The sequence below is a fragment of the Elephas maximus genome, chromosome 3, assembly GCF_024166365.1.
Source record: "Elephas maximus indicus isolate mEleMax1 chromosome 3, mEleMax1 primary haplotype, whole genome shotgun sequence".
Taxonomy (NCBI): domain Eukaryota; kingdom Metazoa; phylum Chordata; class Mammalia; order Proboscidea; family Elephantidae; genus Elephas; species Elephas maximus.
This window is the reverse complement of record NC_064821.1, coordinates 183,402,415-183,425,340: the sequence shown is the minus strand read 5'-3', so window position 1 is coordinate 183,425,340 and position 22,926 is coordinate 183,402,415. Positions and strand designations below refer to the sequence as shown.

The 22,926-nt window shown below is 39.6% G+C and overlaps 1 protein-coding gene across 2 annotated transcripts in view; it reads right to left on the bottom strand.

Moving 5' to 3' along the window:
* Nucleotides 1-1,948: 1,948 nt before the first annotated feature.
* LOC126073529 (zinc finger protein 14-like) overlaps nt 1,949-22,926 on the bottom strand; it is a 52,716-nt gene continuing 31,738 nt past the window's right edge. For both annotated transcript variants that reach the window (XM_049880289.1, XM_049880290.1), the window contains exons 3-5: nt 6,382-6,508; nt 5,277-5,427; nt 1,949-4,920 (exon numbers count right to left, since the gene is read on the bottom strand). In XM_049880289.1, the coding sequence (XP_049736246.1) occupies nt 3,474-4,920; nt 5,277-5,427; nt 6,382-6,508 (1,725 nt within the window). In that variant the 3' untranslated portion in view covers nt 1,949-3,473. The remainder of the gene's footprint in view (nt 4,921-5,276; nt 5,428-6,381; nt 6,509-22,926) is intronic.

The window sequence follows — 22,926 nt, the reverse complement described above, 5'->3', positions numbered from 1 at the left end:
TATCTGGGGCTTAATCCTGGGAAAGAGACCTCTGTTGAAGATATGGACATGTGGGGAGTAAATGGGGTTGATGGTCAAAGCCAAGAACATAGGCGGTTACAGCATCTTTTCAAAAAAGCTTAAATACAAAGACTGTGGAAACAGCTGAAACATAGCTACAAGAGGTTTATTAGGTTGGAGAAATTTGATACTGACAGCAGCCAGGAGGCAGGAGATATTGAAGATGCTGAAGAGAGAGTAAATGACTGATGATGTGATGGACCAAACAAGGAAAGAAGGGAGAGGATACATAGCTCATGGAGAGGGCCAAATTTTTCACTGATATGAAGTATGGACGCATTGATGGGTGTCGGAGCAAAAACTTCTGGAGAAAGAGAGGAAACTGAGAAAGCCCCTAACTGCCTCTAAATGATTCACTTATTCATTCAGTCATTAAAAATTATGTAATGAATACTTACTATGTACTGACATCAGGTACACAGACACTAGTCTGGTTCAATCCATCTTCCAACTTTCACCAACAGTGCAACTAATCACGTAATACAGTAGTTGATGCATCAGGTTTAGTCACATGGAGCTTAATAGCTTCAACTACTTACTGTCTGCGCCAAGGAGACTAAGAGTGCCACTTCACAAGTCAACCGCTTTGTGTGGAAATCTCCTACGTGGATTCCCATCTTTGTTCAGTTGACACTAGCTGCCCACGGAGAATTCTGCCTCTGACTCTACCCACCTGGGGCTAGGCCAGACCTCACAAATGACAAGGACACCATCTACCAAACTACATACTAGGTAGACACTAGCTTCAAGTTTGGGAGTCTGAACAATTCGCAACCTCTGACCTGCTGGCTAAAAGACCGCGGGTTCCCACTAAAGCCCCTTAAAATACCAGCCTCAAGTTCAGGGGTCCCCAAGCCCCCTTACTTCTGACCTGCTGTCTCCTGCTCCTCTTTAGGTTCGGTAGTTCACTGGAATGAATCACATTAATTCACAAAAAGGCCACCCTTATGATAACAGCTTTAATATTAAAAAGGATACAAACAAAAATATGCATGAGATGATGTCTGGGATGGTCTCACTGCAGAACTTCCATATCCCCAGGACATGCTACCCTCCCGGCATAGATGCATGTTTCTCGCCAATTGGGAAGCTCCCTTGAGCCTCTAACTTCTGGGCTTATATTGGCCAGTCCTACATGGTAAGCTAAATTATGACTCAAGAGGTTAGCATCGGGCCACCAGGTAGTCCCTCTGGTCTTGCTTACCCCAACTCATTAGCCTCGGGTGTGGTTCAGCTCTCAGGAACAACGAACAAAACCAAATTGCTTTCTGTAAGGTGGTTTATCACTTCACAGAAACAAACCTCAAACTATAAATATTCTCCGATTCAGTAAATAATGTATTGAGAATAACAAGAGCCTGGAGTCTATCAATGAAAGGACTAACAAATAAGGCAACAGGGAAGATTAAAATAAACCCTGGAATCAAAGACTGGGTATGATCTCATGGTTTTAAAATTATATACAGATACATATAGAAATAGGTAAAAATATGTCTGTTGAACGTGCAATCACACATATATTTCCTAGCTCTGTCCACTGAGCGTCCAGTAACAATAAGCACACTGAATGCCCAAATCTTTGTTTCTAAAAATTCTCTAATAAAAAGAACCAGGTTTTCTTGAAGAAAGGCTTGATTTCAGGGCTGAGGCAGGAAAAGGACAAGATGAGCCTCAAAGTCTGACAGAAAGTAATGTACAGATTATGACGGGGATATGTCAAAAAGAATAGGAACTTACTCTTAAGGGAGCTCCTAATAAACAAACGTGAAAATCTGAGCAAGAAAAAAAAATACAGTAATATTGATCAGCCTATATTGATATAAACAGTTTAATAATTAAAAGACGGAGAACGGAAAGGTGTTCCTTTCAGGATTCCAATTACTAAACATAGAAAAAATGACTGGAACAGAAACCACCACAGTAATAATCATTGTAGTTAATAATTATCAATGAATTCTAAAATTAATAAGCCAAAGTACGACAAAAAAACAAAATGTCTGCAGTCTCAAACTAGCACCCTAGGATAAACTTACTGTGAAAACAGCTTAGGGGAAGTATCTGACCTCCTCTAACTTCACTAGGGGAAAGCAGACTCAAGATCAACAGCCCAAGGCTAATTCCTATGAGGTAGCAGTCAGAGGTGCCTCCTCTATTATTTTTACCAATCCTCATACCAACTGTCCCTTCCACAGCACTCTCTACTTCTCTGCTGAGATTAATAATTCATTGCAACACCCACACAGAATTCACAGACAATACTCACAATTATGAGGTTTATTGGGGGGGGGGGGGAATAAGCCCATTGCCATCGAGGCCATTCCAACTAATAGCAACCCTCTAGGACAGAGAAGTACTGCCCCATAAAGTTTCCAAGGAGTGCCTGGTGGATCTGAACTGCTGACCTTTTGGTCAGCAGCTGTAACACTTAACCACTACACCAATTAGGGAAGTAACAGTTATAATTCAGGCTCAAGAACACTCAGGATATAGTTCTTCCATCAGGACAGCCTGTTTCCAGCTGTGTTCACAGGCATGTCTCTCCCTAACCCTAGGCCTAGCTTCTCCCTCCGTGGGCTAAGAAGCCCACTGTGGCGTCTCCTGCTGCCACTGCTTCCCGCCATCTTCAGGATTACAGGTTGCTCTCTCTTTCATTTTCCTGCTTCCAGGAGCTTCTCAGCACAGGGATCCTGGGTCTAAAGGATGCCACTGGCTCTTCTTCCTTGGCAGTGGTGGGTTCTTCTTTTTCCCACCTCTGAGGTGGATTGTTTCAAGCCCAGTGGGATGACAAAACTGACCAATCCCCTTGGAGGGCTACAATTACCCTATCTGCACAGTCCCACCCAATCACCTGGGTAGGAGTTACAAGACCATGGCTAGAAAAGCCACACAGAAGTAATCAACTACACCATACTTACTAATTATAAAGGGTCAAAAAATTAATTTTATAGTAGGAAAGGAAGGAAGAAAACACATTAAGTATGAAAACAAACCAAACCACTGTGAAGCCAAATACAAGAGCAGTGTATTTTATTGCATGCAAACTAAAATCAATAAAAACAATAAAAAATATATAAAACAACAGTTGCTCAAGGCTATTCCCTGCAGCCTTATTTGTAACAGCCAAAGACTTAAGTAAAATTTAGCTAGAACTAAGAACATAACACCAACAAGGACAGCCCCACATTTACAATGAAACTGTCATTTCTCCCAAAGGCACAAAGTACCTCTAACGATCCCTGTTTTCAGTTAATCTTGCTTTGTTCTGTAACCACAGACTCAGATATTTGCTGTTTGCAATTATAGCAGTAAGAATGAAATATCTCACTTTGGACATACAGCAGTCTCTCCACTGAGTTCCTACATGTGTAGTGAAGCATGAGGCACAATTAAAGGTATTCCCACATTCCTTACATTCACAAGGCCTCACCACTGTGAGTTCTTAAATGGTAAGTGAAGTGTGATGACTGTCTAAAGGCTTTCCCACATTGCTTACATTCATAAGGTCTCTCTCCACTGTGAATTCTTTTATGTTTAGTGAGGTCTGAGACATAATTAAAGGCTTTCCCACACTGCTTACATTCATAAGGCCTCTCTCCACTGTGAATTCTTTTATGTTTAGTGAGGTCTGAAACGTAACTAAAGGCTTTCCCACACTGCTTACATTCGTAAGGCCTCTCTCCACTGTGAATTCTTTTATGTTTAGTGAACTGAGAGGCATGTCTAAAGGCTTTCCCACATTGCTTACATTCATAAGGTCTCTCTCCGCTGTGAATTCTTTTATGTTTAGTGAGGTCTGAGATGTAACTAAAGGCTTTCCCACATTCTGTACATTCATGAGGCCTCTCTCTACTGTGAGATTTCTTATGGTTAGTAAACAGTGAGGAAGAACTGAAGGTTTTCCCACATTTCCTACATTCATAAAACCTCACTCTGTTGTGAGTTCCCCTATGTTTAGAGAGGCATGACGGTTGACTAAAGGCTTTCCCACATTCCTTACATTCATAAGGTCTCTCTCCACTGTGAGTTCTTGTATGTAGGGTGAGCAATGAGGGATGTCTAAAGGCTTTCTCACATTCCTCACATACGTAAGGCTTCACTGTACTGTGAGTTCTTCTATGTTTAGAGAGGTGTGATGACAGACTAAAGGCTTTCCCACATTCCTTACATTCATAAGGCATCTCCCCACTGTGAATTCTTAAATGCTTAGAAAAGAATGAGTAACAAGTAAATGTTTTTCTACATTCCTTACATTCAAAAGGCCCCTGTCCACTGTAAGTTTTTGTATGTTTAGTGAGGTTTGAGGCATACCTAAAGGCTTTTCCACATTCCTTACATTGATAAGGCTTATTTGTGTTATGAGATTTTTTATGTAAAGAGAGGGACGTAGGACCATGGGTTTTACAACATTCTTCACATTCTTGCTTATGACCTGTCACGTGTGTTTGAAAGGATGAGAAACTACAGGAATCTTTCCCACATTTGTTACATTCATTGTGTTTCTCATCAGTGAGTGTTGTCACAGGACTTTCAAGGGCTGAAGTACAAACGAAGTCTCTCCCAAATACCTTACACATAAAAGGTTTTTCTCCAGTAAGAGTTGTCACAGGAGTGCTCAGGTGAGAGGGACAACTGTAGGCTTCTCCACATTTCTTAAACTGGTAAGTATTACAACCAGTCTGAGATCTGGTATGATGCTCATATGACGAGTGATCCTTGAAGGCTTTTCCACACTCACAGCATGTAAAAGGATTTACTTCTGAAGGCTTTCCTTTCACCACAGTAAGATTTGGAATCCAGCTGAAGGCTTTTCTATGCTGATTGCCTTCATTACTTTCATGGAGGTTCTCTACGGCATGCCTTCTGTTAAAAAATAGGCAACACGGTGTTGGAAATAAATCTGTTCCCGTTTACCATTAACAAAGTAAACGTGCATGGTTTTTGTTCTGACTTGTCTCATGTTTCATAGGTTAAATCTTCTAGCAGAGATACTAATACATTCAGTTTTTCTGAAATAGTCTTTCTGATAATTGTGTACAAAATATGTTTCAAATACTCAATATCTGACTCACATCTATAAAAATCTTGCGAAAAATCTCTGAACACATAAATTAGAACTAGATTTATAAATATATAAATACATACACGTATGTGTATTTTAATGACGCCTTAGGCCTTTCTCCTGAGGCACTGTTTTCTGTTGTTTGAATGACACTCACCTCAAATATCTCCACTGGTTATTGTGCTGATCTTTATTGACATGCGATTCAAGGATTTTTCCTAACATGGAGGAGCAGGTGTTATTCTTCATTAATTGTACTATTATATGTTCACTGGACAACTTTTCTCCATCATTAAGGTTTCGAGATACTGACCCAATGATTCAAGTTGAGGTTCACAATATGAAACAAAGTGGAAAGAATTTATTAGGGAAAAAAAGCCTCTGTGAACAAAGGAAGATTAACTACATTTCACGGTTTCAGGACTCTGGCAATGGTCAAAAAGCATTTTACTAAGAAATACTTTTGTGAGGATTGAGAGTGATGATATGTAGTAGTTGTGATTGGGACTAGTTAGAAAGATATTGGCCACAATATGCATGTAACATTAAAAGAGGAAAATGGTCCCCATGACCACAGGTTTAAGAGGACTGATGGTCAGAAAAGCAAGCTCAGATGTCTATGAAGTTGTCTCTTCAACCCAAAAGAGACCCTTTTTCTAGCTGACTGATTGAAACTGAATTCCCTCCATGCCGGGCTGGGCCTTCAAAAAATTCTTGCTTTCCTGGTGTTCCCTGACACACTGGCCCTGGATGAGTCCTATCTCCACTCTCATCAGATCTTTCCCTTGCTTCTCTGGGAAGACAAATGGTATAGCTGAGATGGTGCCCATGGAAAAATGCATAGCATGAGGGAAGACAGAGCAAGCAATAAACATTTCCCTGACACTTAGCCAATACTTTGATCTTCAGGGTCTCGGAAGATGAGTTTATTTGCAACAAAATAATCACATCAAACTTGTAAAGAACACAGTAAAACTCTCTACAAGGTTCTAAATCACAAATCTGTCAGTGCCCCAAAGTGACTCCTGAAGCCAATGCTTACACTTACAACAGTTAAAGCGCCTAAAGTCTTTTAATCTCAAGAGAAATGAAAAGTTACTTTGTGTAACTTTGTGTTCATGACAAAGCCAGGATATGTGAGCTCCACAGAACAAGGGACTATGCCTGTTTTTAACAATTTATTCCAATTCTTAACCCAAAGTCAGTGAGTACAGTATTTCTGTTCACTAGAAGAGTAAATAAAAAAATGATGTCAATCTTACCTACGCAGGCCAGGTTTCTGAAGGTTTCCGTCATCACATCTCTGTAGAGCTTCCTCTGAGCAAGATCCAGCAAAGCCCACTCTTCCTGGGTAAAGTCTAGGACCACATCCTCAATGGCCAGTGCGTCCTAAAACATTCCACACGTTCTGGATCAGCAAGGTACCATGTACTCCAGTGTGTACAAGAGAAAGGGTGAGACTGACAGTCCTGAGAACTAAGAATTCATGTGGATTTCGCACAAGGTTCTGTGTCTACAAAGGTCTACTCTAGGCTACAGCCATCAGCCACTTCCGTTCACTGACTACATTCACTTCCTCACTGATTACATCCTGTCCCATAGACTTCCAACACAGGGAAATCATCTCTCCACAGTTTGATTTCCAACAATTCCAGTCCTACACCTCTATCTTTGGTGTAGAACAGTTAGTGAAAATAGAAATTAGAGAAATGTTCTAATTCAGATCATCACTTCCTTGGGAACGATTTTACCTCCTTCCACAAGACCTGCTAGAACACTCAACAAAACATGAAGCACAGGGAAAAAGCCGAAGGAGATATTAACAACTGGGGAATACCGCAGAATGGCACTTTTTCCTTTCGTCCCTTACAGTCATGAAAAGGACCAGGGGCCCATACAAACAAACTGGCAAGTCCAAGGTCCTGCCAGTTATATTTTCTAGAAGAACTCCAAGAGATGAGAAGGTGACAGGTCCACCTGCTGAAAAAATAATAATCTTTTGGAAAATTATTTACATGTCAGTCACCTATTTTTCAAAAGCTCAGCAGTTGTCCTGTCATCCTCTGTCCCTTTCATAGACATAGGCAAAGGTACTTAGAAGTTAAAAAGACCTCAGGTGAGAGACAGGAAACATGAGAATCCAGATCTCCCCACAATTCTCAAATTTTGATACCTGAGGCAACTGTACACTAATTATTAGTGACTGCTACCCTCAACAAGCATAAATGCGTACACCCACACAAGCACATTCTAATTTATGAGATGATAAAGAGCCCTACCCCTGTAGAAACTAGAATAACACGCCCTTGTGTTTGCTGAGAAAAGGTTACAATCCTCATTTTGTAATAATTGCACAACATGATAAATGTAATCAATGCTACCAAATTATACATGTAAACACTGTGAATTGGCAAATGTTTTGTTATATGTATTTTTTTACCACTAAAAAGTTAATTTTGGAAGTTAGCTGGAGTGCAGAATGTTTAGCCATTAGATTTCCCATGAAGCCTAGGAAAAAGACTTACACATCAGCCCTCTAGAGGCTCCACTTCAAAATCTTCTCACATTTACAGCCCCTAGGAGACACACACAGGACTACCAGAACCCTGACACTGAATTCCCTGTTCTGTGAAATATTATCAACCCACTGGCTTCTTCACGTACCGAGGAAAAAAGGCTGCTAAACTCCACTTTGGTTGCTAAAATCAGACTGAAAAACAAAGCAGCTGTAGAGTAAGACTTGTCAGGGAAAAAGTGAAGTGAGTTGCCTGTGTCATCTCTAATCCACCCTGTTATGATGGTAGCACAAGTAACTCTAAGCTAAAGCCAAAATCTAAGTCTCCTCCACTGCAGTGGGCCAGGTTACATTAATTTTAAAGTCATCAAAAACCCTAACATTCATTATACAATATATTAATAATAAAATGTTCCACGAACTGAGCAACTACAATATGTGAAATACTGTGCAGAAAGTTTCGACATACTAACTCATTTCTATCTCATGACTCTTTTAAGCAGATATTATTTCAAACAGTTCATAGCTGAGCAAAGTTAGAGACAATCGATTAATCACATGCTCCATGTTGCCCACATGGAATGTTGCTGAGGCAGGGTCAGAATGCAGGTCAACTTGTCTTTGAAGCCTAAATTTCTGACAACAGCATTTCTGTTCATATGCATAAGTTTTGTTATTATTCTGGCTGTTATTTTCCAATAAGACCACAGATGATCTAGAGCCCTGTTGGGTGCTAGGGAGAGTGACAAAGGAAACATCCTATTCAATTCAGACAACCTGGGGCTCCTTCTCCTGGCAAAGCCCTGTGCCTCAGGTAAGGCTACTTCCCTTCAGGCCCTTACCTCTGGCTCCTTCAATTTATTAAAATTAATTTGAGTAATATAAAACAAGAAAACAAGAGCCTATTTAATGTTGGCAAAGCAGACACAACAGTGAAGAAAACAAAAATATCCAGATGCACATGGATCGTGTGTTTTTTGGGTGTGGACAGTAAACAAAAGAGTGAAATACAATGAAAATGGCAATAAGTTCAATGGAAAATGGAGCACGGTAAGGGGATAAGCGTGAGAAACCCAAGCATATTTATCTTTAGTGACTTAGTGGCTACCAGGGATGGGAAAGAGGGGAAAAGAGGGGTTCACTGCATAGGGGGCACTGAGTTTATGTTATGTTACTGGTGGTGGAATAAGTTGGGTAAGGATAGTGGAAATAGCTGCATAAGAGATGAATGTAATCAATGTCACTACATTATTATTGTTGTTCATAGCTGCTGTCGATTATGGCTCATTGCGACCCCATGTGTGCATAGTACAAACTGCTCCACAGAGTTTTCAAGGTTTGTGACCTTTCAGGAGCAGACTGCCAGGTCTGTCTTCTGAGGTGCCTGTGGGGCGGGGGGGCTCAAGCTAGCTACCTTTCGGCTAGCAGTTGAGTGCTTAAGAATCTGCATCACCTGCTGAACTACAGATGTAAAAAACTGTTGAACACATATAACTACAATTTAAAAAAATCTTAAAAGAATGAAGGAGACATTAAGGATGTTTCCAGACAAACAAATATGAAGTAAGTTAGTTTACCAGGAGAACTTCCTTCAAGAAATGATTAAAGAAGTTCTTTAGGGAGAAGGAAAATGCTACGAATCAGAAACTCACATCTACAGAAGCAAAGGGAGAGCATTACAGAATGAATAAATAAAGGTTATATAAAATCTTGATCTTTCGTATTCTTAATTGATCTAATGGTTAATAGTTTATTCAAAATAGTAACAGCAACAATATAGTTCCTGGTTATAGTTTATGGATAAGTGAAATGGATGACAGCATTGTTACAGCAACAGGAGGGAAGAATTTAGAATACAGTTTATAAGACATTTACATTAACCATTAAGTCACAGAGTATTACCTGAAAGTGGGCTGCGATTAGTTGCAAATGTATACTGCAAACACTACAGCAAACACTAAATTAAAAAAAAAGGAAGGAAGTATAATTGATATACTAAGAGGGGAGAGTACAAAATCATATATAAATCTCAATTAAAACCAAAGGAGGTAGAGAAAGAGTAAAAGTCAAAAATGAAAACAAAAGTCAAGGGCAATGAATAGAAAACGGGAAGACACATGAAGACATTAACCCAACTGTATCAACAATCCCTTTAATCATCAGGAGTCTATACATACCAACTAAAAGAGAGAGACTGTATTGTCCATGAGAAAGTTACTTAAAATATAAAGAAACAGATTAAAAGTAAAAGAACTCAAAAGAAAGATGGAGTAGCTATATTAATTACAGACAAAGCAGGTTCCAGAACAAGGAAAATGATTGGGATGGAGAGGGGCATTACATGATAAAAGGTCACTTCTTCAAAAAGACATAACGATCCTTCAAGTTTATGTGCCCAACAACAGAGTGCCAAGATATGTGAGGCAAAAACTAGAATGAGAAATAAACGAATCCACTATTATAAATGGAAACTTGAACCCCTTCTATAGGCAACTGACAGATCCAAAAGACAGAAAATCAGTAAGGTCAGAGTTGAAATAACACCACTACCAATAGACTGGACCTAATTGACAATTACAGAATATGTCATTCACAAACAACACAATATACATTCTTTTCAAGCTCACAGGGAAAATTCAAGATAAGACACATTCTGGGACACAAAACACAACTTAAATATTTTAAGAGATTAGAAATCATATAAAGTATGTGCTCTGACCACAATGGGTGGAATTATACTAGAAATCAGTAAAAGAAAGATAGATGGAAAATCTCAGTATCTATGGAGATTAAACAACATACTTCTGAATAACACATGGGACAGAGAAGTCCCAAGAGAAATTAGAAAATATTTTAAAATAAATGAAAATACAACTTGTCAAGATTTGTTGGCTACAGTGAAAGCCACGTTAAGAGGGAAATTTATAGCACTGAATGCACATATTATAAAAGAAGACAGATCTAATATCAACCTATTTCTGTCTTGGTTATCTAGTGCTGCTGTAACACAAATACCACAAGTGGGTGGCTTCAACAAAGAGAAATTTATTCTTTCACAGTACAGTAGGCTACAAGTCTAAATTCAGGGCATCAGCTCCAGGGAACGGCTTTCTTTCTCTGTGGGCTCTGGAGGAAGGTCCTTGTCATCAATCTTCCCCTGTTCTAGGAGCTGCTCTACATAGGAACCTCAGGTCCAAAGGATGTACCCTGCTCCCAGTGTTGCCTTCTTGGTGGTATGAGGTCCCCATGTCTCTCTGCTTGTTTCTCTATCTCAAAAAAGACTGATTAAAGACAAAATCTAATCTTGTAGATCTCATCAACATAACTGTTGCTAATCCATCCCATTAACATCATAGTAATAGGATTTACAACACACAGGAAAATCACATCAGATAACAAAATGGTGATTCACAGCCTGGCCAAGTTGATACACGTATTTTTCGGGGACACAATTCAATCCATGACAGCTTCCATCTTAGGAAACTAGAAAAAGAACACATTAATCCAAAGTCAGCAGAAAAAAAATAATAAAAATGAGAAAACAAATCAACAAAACGGAAACCAGGCGATCAAAAGAGAATGTCACCAAAACCAAAGACTAGTTCTTTGGAAAAAAAAAAATCAGTAAAATTGATAAGCCTCTAGCCAGGCTAAGAAAAAAAGGAGACAGAACACATAAATGACTAATACCGGAAATGAAGCGAAGCCATTACTACTGATCCCAGAGACATTAAAAGGATAATAAAGGATTATTATGCATGACTCTATGCCTATAAACTTGATACCCTTGATGAAATGAATCAATTCCTTGTAAGATAAATTCTACCTAAACAAGGAGAAATAGATCATCTGAAGAGGCCTACATCTGCTAAATAATTAAATCAGTAAGTAAAAACATCCCAAAACAGGAAGCACTAGGCTCAGATGGGTTCACTGATCAATTCTACCACACATTTCATCAGGAAAGTATACCAACTTTCTGTTATCTCTTCCAGAAATCAGAAGCATAGAAAATATGTGCAAACTAATTTGCATCACCCAAATACCAAACCAGATAAAGGTACTACACAAAAGAAAAACTACAGACCACTATCTCTCATGAACGTATATATAAAACTCCCCAGCAAAACATTAGGAAATTGAATCCAACAATGTGTAACAAGAATTACACACCATGACCAAGTGGGATTTATTTTAGGTGTGCAAGAGTGGTATGACACCAGAAAATCAACAGGTTAAACAAGAAAAACCATATGAACATACCAACAGATGCAGAAAAAATACCTGACAAAATCTAACACCTATTTAGAATAAACATTCTCAGCAAACTAGGAAAGGACAGAAATATCCTCAACTTGATAAAGAATATCTACAATAAACTTACAGCTAACATAAGAATTACTGGCAAGAACATTAGACGCTTTCCTGCTAAGATCGGGAACAAGGCACGGATGCTCCCACTCACCACTCCTACTCAACAGTGTACTAGCTGTCCTAGGTAATGCAATAAAATGGGAAAAGCATACAGACTGCTAAGGATGAAACGACATCTTTACTTACAGATTAAATGATTGTCTATATAGGAAATCCCAAAGAACTGACGATGACAACAACAAAAACTTAGACGAAACTAATAATCGTTCATACCAAAGCTGCTGGACAAAAAGTTAATATGCAAGTCAACTGCTCCGATACCTCACATCATACACAAAAACTACTCCAAATGGATCAAAGACCTAAATGTTAAACCTGCAAGTATAAAGTTCTTAGAAGAAAACATAGGGACAAAACTATGGGACATAATCGTTTAAAAAAAACTATCCACAACTATAAATGCACAAACAGCAGAAGACAATTTAGATAACTGGGACCTCATAAAAATGAAATACTTATGCTCATCAGAAGGCTTTATGAGAAATGTAAAAAGACAACCTATAGACTTAGAAAAAATCTTCAGGAATGAAATATCAGATAAGGATCTAATCTCTAAAATAAATGGAAAACTTCAACAGCTCAACAACAAAAAGACAAGCAATCCAAATAAAAAATGGGAAAAGGATATGAAGTCTTCACCAAAGAGAACATACAAGCGCCCAATAAATACATGAGGACATGTTTGCAATCATTAGCCTTAAGAGATATGTAAATCAAAACTACAATGTGATATCATTTCACCTATGCTAAAATGGCACTGACCAAAAAACCAGAAAAGCAACAAATACTGGCAAGAATGTGGAGAGACTGGGACTCTTATACACTGCTGGTGGGAATGCAAAATGGCACAACCACTGTGGAAAATAGCACGGCGCTTCCAGAAAATACTAGAAATAGAATCACCATAAAACCAAAACCAAACCAAACCAAACCCAGTGCCGTCAAGTCGATTCCAACTCATAGCAACCCTACAGGACAGAGTAGAACTGCCCCATTGAGTTTCCAAGGAGCATCTGGCGGATTCAAAATGCCAATCCTTTGGTTAGCAGCCGTAGCACTTAACCACTATGCCACCAGAATCACGGTATGATCCAGTCATCCCACTCAGAAGTATATGCCCAAGTGTGCTAACAGTAGTGACACAAACATACATACCTGTTCGTTGCAGAACTATTCACAACAAAAAGAAGTAAACAACCTAAGTGCCCACTGATGAATGGATAAACAAATATGGTACATACATAAAATCAAATACTATACAGCCATAAAAAATGAGTTCCTGAAAAATCTTATAATGTGAATGAATCTGAAGGACATTACGCTGAGTAAAATAAGCCAATCACAAAAAGACAAATATTGTATGACCTCACTATTACAAAAAGACAACAATCAGTATACATACAGAAAAAGATGTTCACTGGTGCTTAGCAAGAATGGGAGGGGGAAGGAGGAAGAGTCACTCTCCAGATAGCAGATACATGTTATTTCTGATGAAGGAAAAGGTAACACTGAAGGTGGGTGAAACGTGCACAACCTAACCAAGGTAAATGATGTCATTAACAAGTACACAAGAATAATGCATGTTTTTGGTAAATGGTAAAACATACACAATTTCGCAACAGCCAAAAAACTATGTTTGGTTACACAGGTAGGTAGGTGAGTATATATACATGTACATGTATAGATGTATCTATCCACAATTACCCATTGCCCTTGAGTTGATTCCGACTCATAGCCAATGTACAGGACAGGGTAGAGCTGCCCTATAGGGTTTCCAAGGCTGTGAATCTTTACAGAAGGGGACTGCCACATCTTTCTCTTGCAGAGCAGCTGGTAGATCTGAACTACCAACCTTTCCGTTAACCATTCCGGCATGAGGACTCCAGTCCTGGTGTATCTCCAGGGATATGTATATATATACGTACATACATAGATTGAAGTTGTCAAGGATTTCATTTTACTTGGATCCACCATCAACAGCCATGAAGGCAGCAGTCAAGAAATGAAGACACATTGCATTGGGTAAATCTGCTGCAAAGGACCTCTTTAAAGTGTTGAAGAGCAAAGATGTCACCTTGAAGACTAAGGTGCACCTGACCCAAGCCACAGTATTTTCAATTGCATCATATGCATGTGAAAGCTGGACAATGAATAAGGAAAACTGAAGAACTGATGCCTTTCAACTGTGGTGTTGGCGAAGAATATTGAATATACCATGGACTGCCAAAAGAACGAACAGATCTGTCTTAGAAGAAGTATGCTCCTTAGCATTCTTAGAAGAATGCTCCTTAGAAGCAAAGATGGCGAGACTGCATCTTACATACTTTGGACATGTTGTCGGGGGGATCAGTCCCTGGAGAAGGACATCATGCTTGATAGAGTACAGGGTCAGTGGAAAAGAAGAAGACCCTCAACGAGGTGGATTGACACAGTGGCTACAACAACAAGCTCAAGCATAACAACGACTGTAAGGATGGCTCAGGACTGGGCAGTGTTCTATTGTGCATAGGGTCGCTGTGAGTCAGAACCGACTCGACGGCACCTAACAACAACATATACATGTATGTGTGTACTGCATGTATATTCATATACGTAATTAAGCACGTAAGGGGCACAGTTACAGATAATTCTTAGACATAACCAGACACCTCAGAGGATTGATTTACTGGGTTTGAAGGCACAGAACCATACATAGTCTTGTAGGATAACCAGATCAACTGTCATAATACCATTCATAAAGTCTGTGTTCTACACCCTAGTTTGGTGATAAGCATCTGGAATCTTAAAAGCTTACAGCCGCCATCTAAGACACAACTACTGGTCTCTACTTGTCTGGAGCAAGAGAGAAAAAAGGAAACAAAAGACTCAAAGAAGGAACCACTGGTAGTCACCGACATACAACATATTGAGCTGATGTACAATATATTCGAGTTACCATGAACTGAACTTAAGACTGTCTGGTGTTTCTTTTTACATCTTATTATTAGTAATATGTACTACATATGATATTAAAATGTTTATATGTCATTTTTCCAACCCCCAAAGACAAATAAAGATCACATTTATAAAAATACTGATTATAAATGCCAATAGTAATGAAAGCTAAAAAAAATACTCAATATACAACAGAACAGCTGATGGAACAGAACCCTGTTGAAAATCGGGGACTGCCTCTACTCTACAGGACTAATAGCCTACACGAACCATGGCCTCATCTACTCTGAGACCAGAAGAACGAGATGGTGCCTGGTTACCACCAATGACCACCCTCACAGGGAGCACAACAAGAGAGTCCCTGATGGATTGGGAGAAAAGTGGGGCACAGAATTCAAATTCTAGTAAAAAGACCAGACTTAATGGTCTGACTGAGACTGGAGGGACCCTGGAAGACACGGCCCCTGGACTCTCAGTTAGCGCAAAACTAAAACCATTCCCGAAGCCAACTCTTCTGACCAAGATTAGACTGGACTGTAAGACATAAAATGATACTGGTGAGGACTGTGCTTCTTAGCTCAAGGAGATACCTGAGACTAAACGGGCAGCTCCTGTTCAGAGGTGAGAAGAGAAGGCAGAAAGGGACAGGAGCTGACTGAATAAACATGGGAAATCTGGGGTGGAAACGAGTGTGCTGTCACATTATAGGGAGAGCAACCAGGGTCACATAACAATGTGTGCATGAATTTCTGTATGAAAAACTAACTTGAACTGCAAACTTTCACTTAAAGCACAATTTTAAAAAAGAGGTCCCATAAAAAGAAAAAAATAAAAAGTATCAAGAAGGAGTGTTAAATACAAGATCCAAAGGGGGAAAAAAAAAAAACCCCATATACTGCAGGGGCTTCAGTGTTGCTGTGATGCTGGAAGCTATGCCACCGGTATTTAAGTACCAGCAGAGTCACTCATGGCGGTAAGGTTTCAGCTGAGCTTCCAGACTAAGACTAGGGAGAAAGACCTGACAGTCTACTTCTGAAAAGAATTAGCCAGCGAAAACTTTATGAACAGCAGCGGAACATTGTCTGATATAGTGCCAGAAGATGAGCCCCTCGGGTTGGAAGGGACTCAAAATACAACTGGGAAAGAGCTGCCTCCTCAAAGGAGAGTCAACATTAATGACATGGATGCAGTCAAGCTTTTGGAATCTTCATTTGCTAATGTCTCACGACTCAAAATGAGAAGAACCAGCTACAAACATCCATTAATAATCAGAAGGTGGAATGTACAAAGTATGAATCTAGGAAAATTGGATATTTTAGGTGTTGGTGGGCTGAAACGGACTGATACTGGCCAATTTTGAATCTGACAATCATATAGTCTATTATGACGGGAATGACAACTTGAAGAGGAATGGCATTGCATTCACTATCAAAAAGAACATTTCAAGATCTATCCTGAAGTACAACACTGTCAGTGATAGGACGATATTCATACGTCTACAAGGCAAATCAGTTGACACGACTCTTATCCAAATTTACACACCAGGCACTAAGGCCAAAGATGAAGAAATTAAAGATTTTTACCAACTTTTGCAGTCTGAAATTGACTGAAATGCACTGACAATTACTGGTGATTGGAATGCAAAAGTTGGAAACAAAGGAGGATTGGTAGTTGGAAAATATGGCCTTGGTGATATAAACGATGCTGGACATGGCATGACAGAATTTTTCAGGACCATTGCAAATACCTTTTTCCAAGAACATAAACGGCGACTATACACATGGACCTCACCAGAGGGAATACACAGGAATGAAATCGACTACATCTGTGGAAAGTGATGACGGAAAAGCTCAATATCATCAGCCAGAACAAGGCCAGGGGCCGACTGCGGAACAGACCATCAATCGGTCACATGCAAGTTCAAGCTGAAACTGAAGAAAATCAGAGCAAGTCCACGAGAGCCAAAGTACGACCTTGAATATATCCCACCTGAATTTAGAGACCATTTCAAGGACAGACTTGACGTGTTGATAAGCAAGAGGTCATTAAAAAGATAGGAAAGAAAGAAAGGTCCAAAATGAATGTCAGAAGCGACTCTGAAACTTATTCTTGAATGTCAAGGAGCTGAAAAGATTTTAGAGGGCAGCTAGAGAAGACAAAGTAAAGTATTATAATGAAATATCAAAGACCTAGAGTAAGAAAACAAAAAGGGTAGAACGTGCTCGGCATTTCTCAAGCGAAAAAAGAGAAGAAAAAATTCAAGCCTCAAGCTGAATTTGAAGGATTCTATGCGGAAAATATTAGACGACACAGGAAGCATCAAAAGATGGAAGGAATACTGTACCAAAAAGAACTGGTTGACATTCAGCCATTTCAGGAGGCAGCATGTGATCAGGGACCCATGGTACTAAAGGAAGAGTTTCAAGCTGCACTGAAAGCATGGCAAAAACAAGACTCCACAAAGTGACAGAATACCAATAGAGATGTTTCAACAAACAGCTACAGCGCTGGAACTGTTCACTTGTCTATGCCAAGAAAACTGGAAGACAGCTACCTCGCAACTGACTGGAAGAGATCCCTATTTATGCCTATTCCAAACAAAGGTGATCACCGAATGCGGCAATTATCAAACAATAACACTAATATCACACGCAAGTAAAATCTGGCTGAAGATCATTCAAAAGCAGCTGCAGCAGTACATTGACAGGAAACTGCTAGAAACTCAAGCCAGGTTCAGAAGAGGACAGGGAACGAAGGATATCATTGTTGATGTCAGACGAATCCTGGCTGAAAGCAGAGAATACCAGGAAGATGTTTACCTGTGTTTTATTGACTATGCTAAGGCATTCAACTGTGTGCATAACATATTATTGATAACACTGCAAAGAATGAGAATTCCACAGCGCTTAACCTTGCTCATGAGGAACCTGTACATAGATCAAGAGGCAGTCGTTCGAACCGAACAAGGGGATACTGAGCGATTTCAAGTCAGGAAAAGTGTGAGTCAGGGTTGTATCCTTTCACCATACTGGTTCAATCTGTATGCTGAGCAAATAATTGAGAAGCTGGACTATATGAAAAAGAACAGGGCATAAGGGTTGGAGAAAGACTCATTAACAACCTGCGTTATGCAGATGATACAAACTTGCTTGCTGACAGTGAAGACTTGACACTCTTACTGATGAAAATCAAAAAACTCCAGCCTTCAGTATGGATTACACCTCAACATGGAAAAAAAAAAATTCTCACAACGGGACCAATAAACAATATTAGGACAAACGGAGAAAAGATTGAAGTTGTCAAGAATCTCATTTCACTTGGATTCACGATCAACACTCACAAAAGCAGCAGTCAAGAAATCAAGACGCTGCATTGGACAAATCTGTCGGAAAAATCTCTTTGAAGTGTTAAAAAGCAAAAATGTCACCTTGAAGGCTAAGGTATGCCTGACCCAAGCCATGGTGTTTTCAATCGCCTCATATGTATGGAAAAGCTGAACAATAAATATGGAAAACCAAAGAACTGATACCTTTGAATTACGGCACTGGCAAAGAATACTGAATATACCATGGATTGTTAAAAGAATAAACAAATCTGCCCTGGAAGAAATACAGCCAGAATACTCCTTAGAGGCAAGGACAGCGAGACTATGACTCACATACCTTGGACATGTTATCAGGAGGGATCAGTCCCTGGGGAAGGATATCATGCTTGGTAAAGTAGGGAGTCAGTAAAAATGAGGAAGACCCTCAATGAGATGGACTGAGCCAAGGGCTGTAACAATGGGCTTAAGCACAACAACGATTATGCTGATGGCACAGCACCAGGCAGTGTTTCATTCTGTTGTACCCAGGGTGGGAACTGGCTCGACAGCACCTAACAGTAACAAAGAAAAAATGATAAAATACTATTAAATTGCATCCAGACTGAAATAATAACATAGGGCACGCACTCAGAAAACTATTCTACCCAAAGAGACTGTTACATCCAATGCACTTCCAGAAAATACCAACCAGCTTAATTTTTTTTAGAACTTCACAAAAAATACATTGAAAAATGCATCTATAAGTGCAAATGTCCATGAATATCCTCAAAATGTTCTAAAGAAAAAGGCATGAGGGCGTGCCCAAACATATCACAAACACAGTAATATTTTTATACATTTATTTTGGAAATACAGGTAGTCTCCAACTTACAACATATTCAAGTTACGACGAACCGTTCTTACCACTGTTAGTATATCTAGGACACTGCATCTTCCTGGGGGGAAGTTACAAAAAATAAATGCAGGGGATATAGAAAAAAATTACTGAGTGGTGTGAACACACTCCAAGCATTTGATCAGGATAATACGATGGAAGAGACCAGTGGAAAAATCGTCCATATGACAACACTGAATTTAGAACTTGATATTACTGATGTAGAACAGCTCATAAATCACAAAGAAGGGGAACTGACAGATTAGTTTTTAATGGATTTTGGAGAAGAAAGAAATGCTGAAGAAGAAGGAATGAGAAAGAGGAAGGAGAGAAATTGTCAAGAAAATTTACAGTGAAAGGATTAGCCTGAGTTTTTAAAAAAACTAAATCAGGTGCTTTAGTTGCTTGAAAACATGGGCCCAAACGCTGATTGCTTTGCTAACATCGACAGGCAGGTTCAGGAAGCAGTGAGACATTACCGAGAAATATATGAGGAAAAGAAAAGGACCGGACAGCTCTCACTAACTTTCTGACTAGAAACGCCAGCCACATTCCCAGGGATAATCCAGAATGTTCCACAGTGGAGTTAACACCATATGGACAAAATGCCAATGTTGTCCAAATCTTCGTCACAGTAAATTTTTATGATTTGTGTATTTTTTGTGTATGCATGTATACATTAAAATCCCCCACGTCTGTCAGTTTGTCGTACTGTGGGGGCTTGTGTGTTGCTGTGATGCTGGAAGCTATGCCACCAGTATTCAGATACCAGCAGGGTCACCCATGCAGGACAGGTTTCAGCTGAGCTTCCAAACTCAGACAGACTAGGAAGAAGGACCCAGCAGTCTACTTCTGAAAAGCATTAGCCAGTGAGAACCTTATGAATAGCAACAGAACATTGTCTGATATAGTGCTGGAAGATGAGCCCCCCAGGTTGGAAGGCACTCAAAAGATGACTGGGGAAGAGCTGCCACCTCAAAGTAGAGTCGACCTTAATGACGTGGATGGAGTAAAGCTTTTGGGACCTTCATTTGCTGATGTGGCATGACTCAAAAAGAGAAGAAACGGCTGCAAACATTCATTAAAAATCACAAAATATGACCTTGAGTATATCCCACCTGAAATTAAGAGGCCATCTCAAGAATAGATTTGACGCATTGAACACTAGCGACCGAAGACGAGTTGTGGGATGACATCAAGGACATCATCCATGAAGAAAGCAAGGGGTCACTGAAAAGGCAGAAAAGAAAAAGACCAAGATGGATGTCAGAGGAGGCTCTGAAACTTGCTTTTGAGCGTCGAGCAGCTAAAGCAAAAGGAAGAATTGATGAAGTAAAAGAACTGAACAGAAGATTTCAAAGGGCCTCTAGAGAAGACAAAGTAAAATATTATAATGACACATGCAAAGACCTGGAGATGGAAAACCACAAGGGAAGAACACGCTCGGCGTTTCTCAAGCTGAAAGAACTGAAGAAAAAATTCAAGCCTCAAGTTGCAATACTGAAGAATTCCATGGGGAAAACATTAAACGACGCAGGTGGATTGACACAGTGGCTGCAACAATGGGCTCAAGCATAACAACGATTGTAAGGATGGCGTGGGACCGGGCAGTGTTTCGTTCTTTTGTGCATAGGGTCGCTATGAGTTGGAACCAACTTGATGGCACCTAACAACAACAACGACATACATTAAAATACATCTGTAAGTTCATGTGTTAATGTTTCCAACTCCCAAAGACAAATAAGGATCAGATTTATAAAGAGACTGATGATAAAAGGCAGATTTATAGAGACTGATGATAAAGGGCAATAATAAAAAAAAACTAAAAAAAAAATGAGGTATTCGACTTACATTACAACCACCTCACAACAGAGTCATCAGAACAAAACTTTGTCCTAAGCTGGAGAGTACCTGTAAAACCATAATATATTAAACAGTATAGTATCAGCGTAGGAACAAATAGGCCAATGGAAAAAAATACACAGCCCTGGGAAAGACCCACCAAATTATATAAAGTTGATTCATGACACAGAAGGCAACGCACAGCAGTGATAGAAGTACATACACTTCAATATGTGTGCTAATATCAACTAAACGGAGTCCCTGAGTGGTGCAAAGGGTTAAGTGCTCAGCGACTAGGAATGGTTGTTGCATCCACTCACAGGCATCTCTGATGAAAGGTCTGGTGACCTATTTCCCAAAAAAATCAGCCACTGAAAGCACTAGAGAGTGTAGTTTACTCTGAAACACATGGTGTCACCATGAAATGAAGTAAGATACCATTCCACTCTTTCCAAGAGAAAAAATTAATTCATTAGATAAACAGATGGAAGAAATAAAAATACTTATGCCTACTTTGTGGGAGGAAAAGGTTGTAAAATGCATCAGTATTTCATAGTAAATTTGAACATGGCTATGATCTGCAAATGGAAACCCTGGTGGCACAGTAGTTAAGAGCTGTGGCTGCTAACCAAAAGGTCAGCAGTTCGAATCTGCCAGCTACTCCTTGGAAACTGTATAGGGCAGTTCTACTCTGTCCTATAGGGTCGATATGAGTTGGAATCAACTTGATGGCAACGGGTTTGGGTTTTGGTTTTTTTAATGATCTGCAACTCAACCATTTTCCCTCACTGCAACATTGTTCTGCAGAAGCAAATGCAGCCTGGAAAGAGAACGAACAGAAGAAGAGCAGCAATACTCACAAGAGCAAAAATTACACTTAAGCCACCCAAATCCATTCATACAACACAGGAAACATACACACATAGACACATGAGTACACTACAGCTATATGTATAAAACTCAAAAGCTTCCTGAGGAAAACAAGTCACTGAAGAACCCACACAGACTAATAACTGGATTTACAGGAAGCTCAAAAGAGGCAAAACTACACAACAGAGTTTATGGATTAAAACTTGGGTGGTAAAGCTGCAATACTAGCAATACTAAATAGTCATAAACTTCTAAAATACAGACAGTAACAATCACCAGGCAACAGGAGATGAGACCAAGGTGGGACACACTGGGAGGTCATAAAAACTGACCCAAGTCTATTTATTATCAGGACCCATATTACTATGTAAACTCTACAGGAAAAGTTTATGCACTCCTGGTTTATGATATACTTTACAACAGTTTAAAACATTATTTAAATGTATTGTATAAGACCACTATTATAAGAACTTGAAAAATAGTTTAAACTGAGAAGAAAACATTCTTTTGTGGTTGAGGGGGGAGGGAGGAAAGGTGGGAGAGAGGCATTCACTAACTAGATAGTAGGTAAGAACTCCTTTAGGTGAAGGGAAAGACAGCACACAATACAGGGGAGGTCAGCACAACTGGACTAAACCAAAAGCAGAGAAGTTTCCTGAATAAACTGAATGCTTCGAAGGCCAGTGTAGCAAGTTCAGGGGTCTGGGGACAATGGTTTCAAGGGACATCTAAGTCAATTGGCATAATAAAATCTATTAAGAAAACATTCCGCATCCCACTTTGAAGAGTGGTGTCTGGGGTCTTAAACGCTAGCAAGCAGCCATTTAAGATGCATCAATTGGTCTCAACCCACCTGGGTCAAAGGAGAATGAAGAACACCAAGGACACAAGGCGAATAAGAGCCCAAGAGACAGAAAGGGCTGCATGAACCAGAGACTACATCATCCTGAGACCAGAAGAACTAGATGGTGCCCAGCTACAACTGATGACTGCCCTGACAGGGAACACAACAG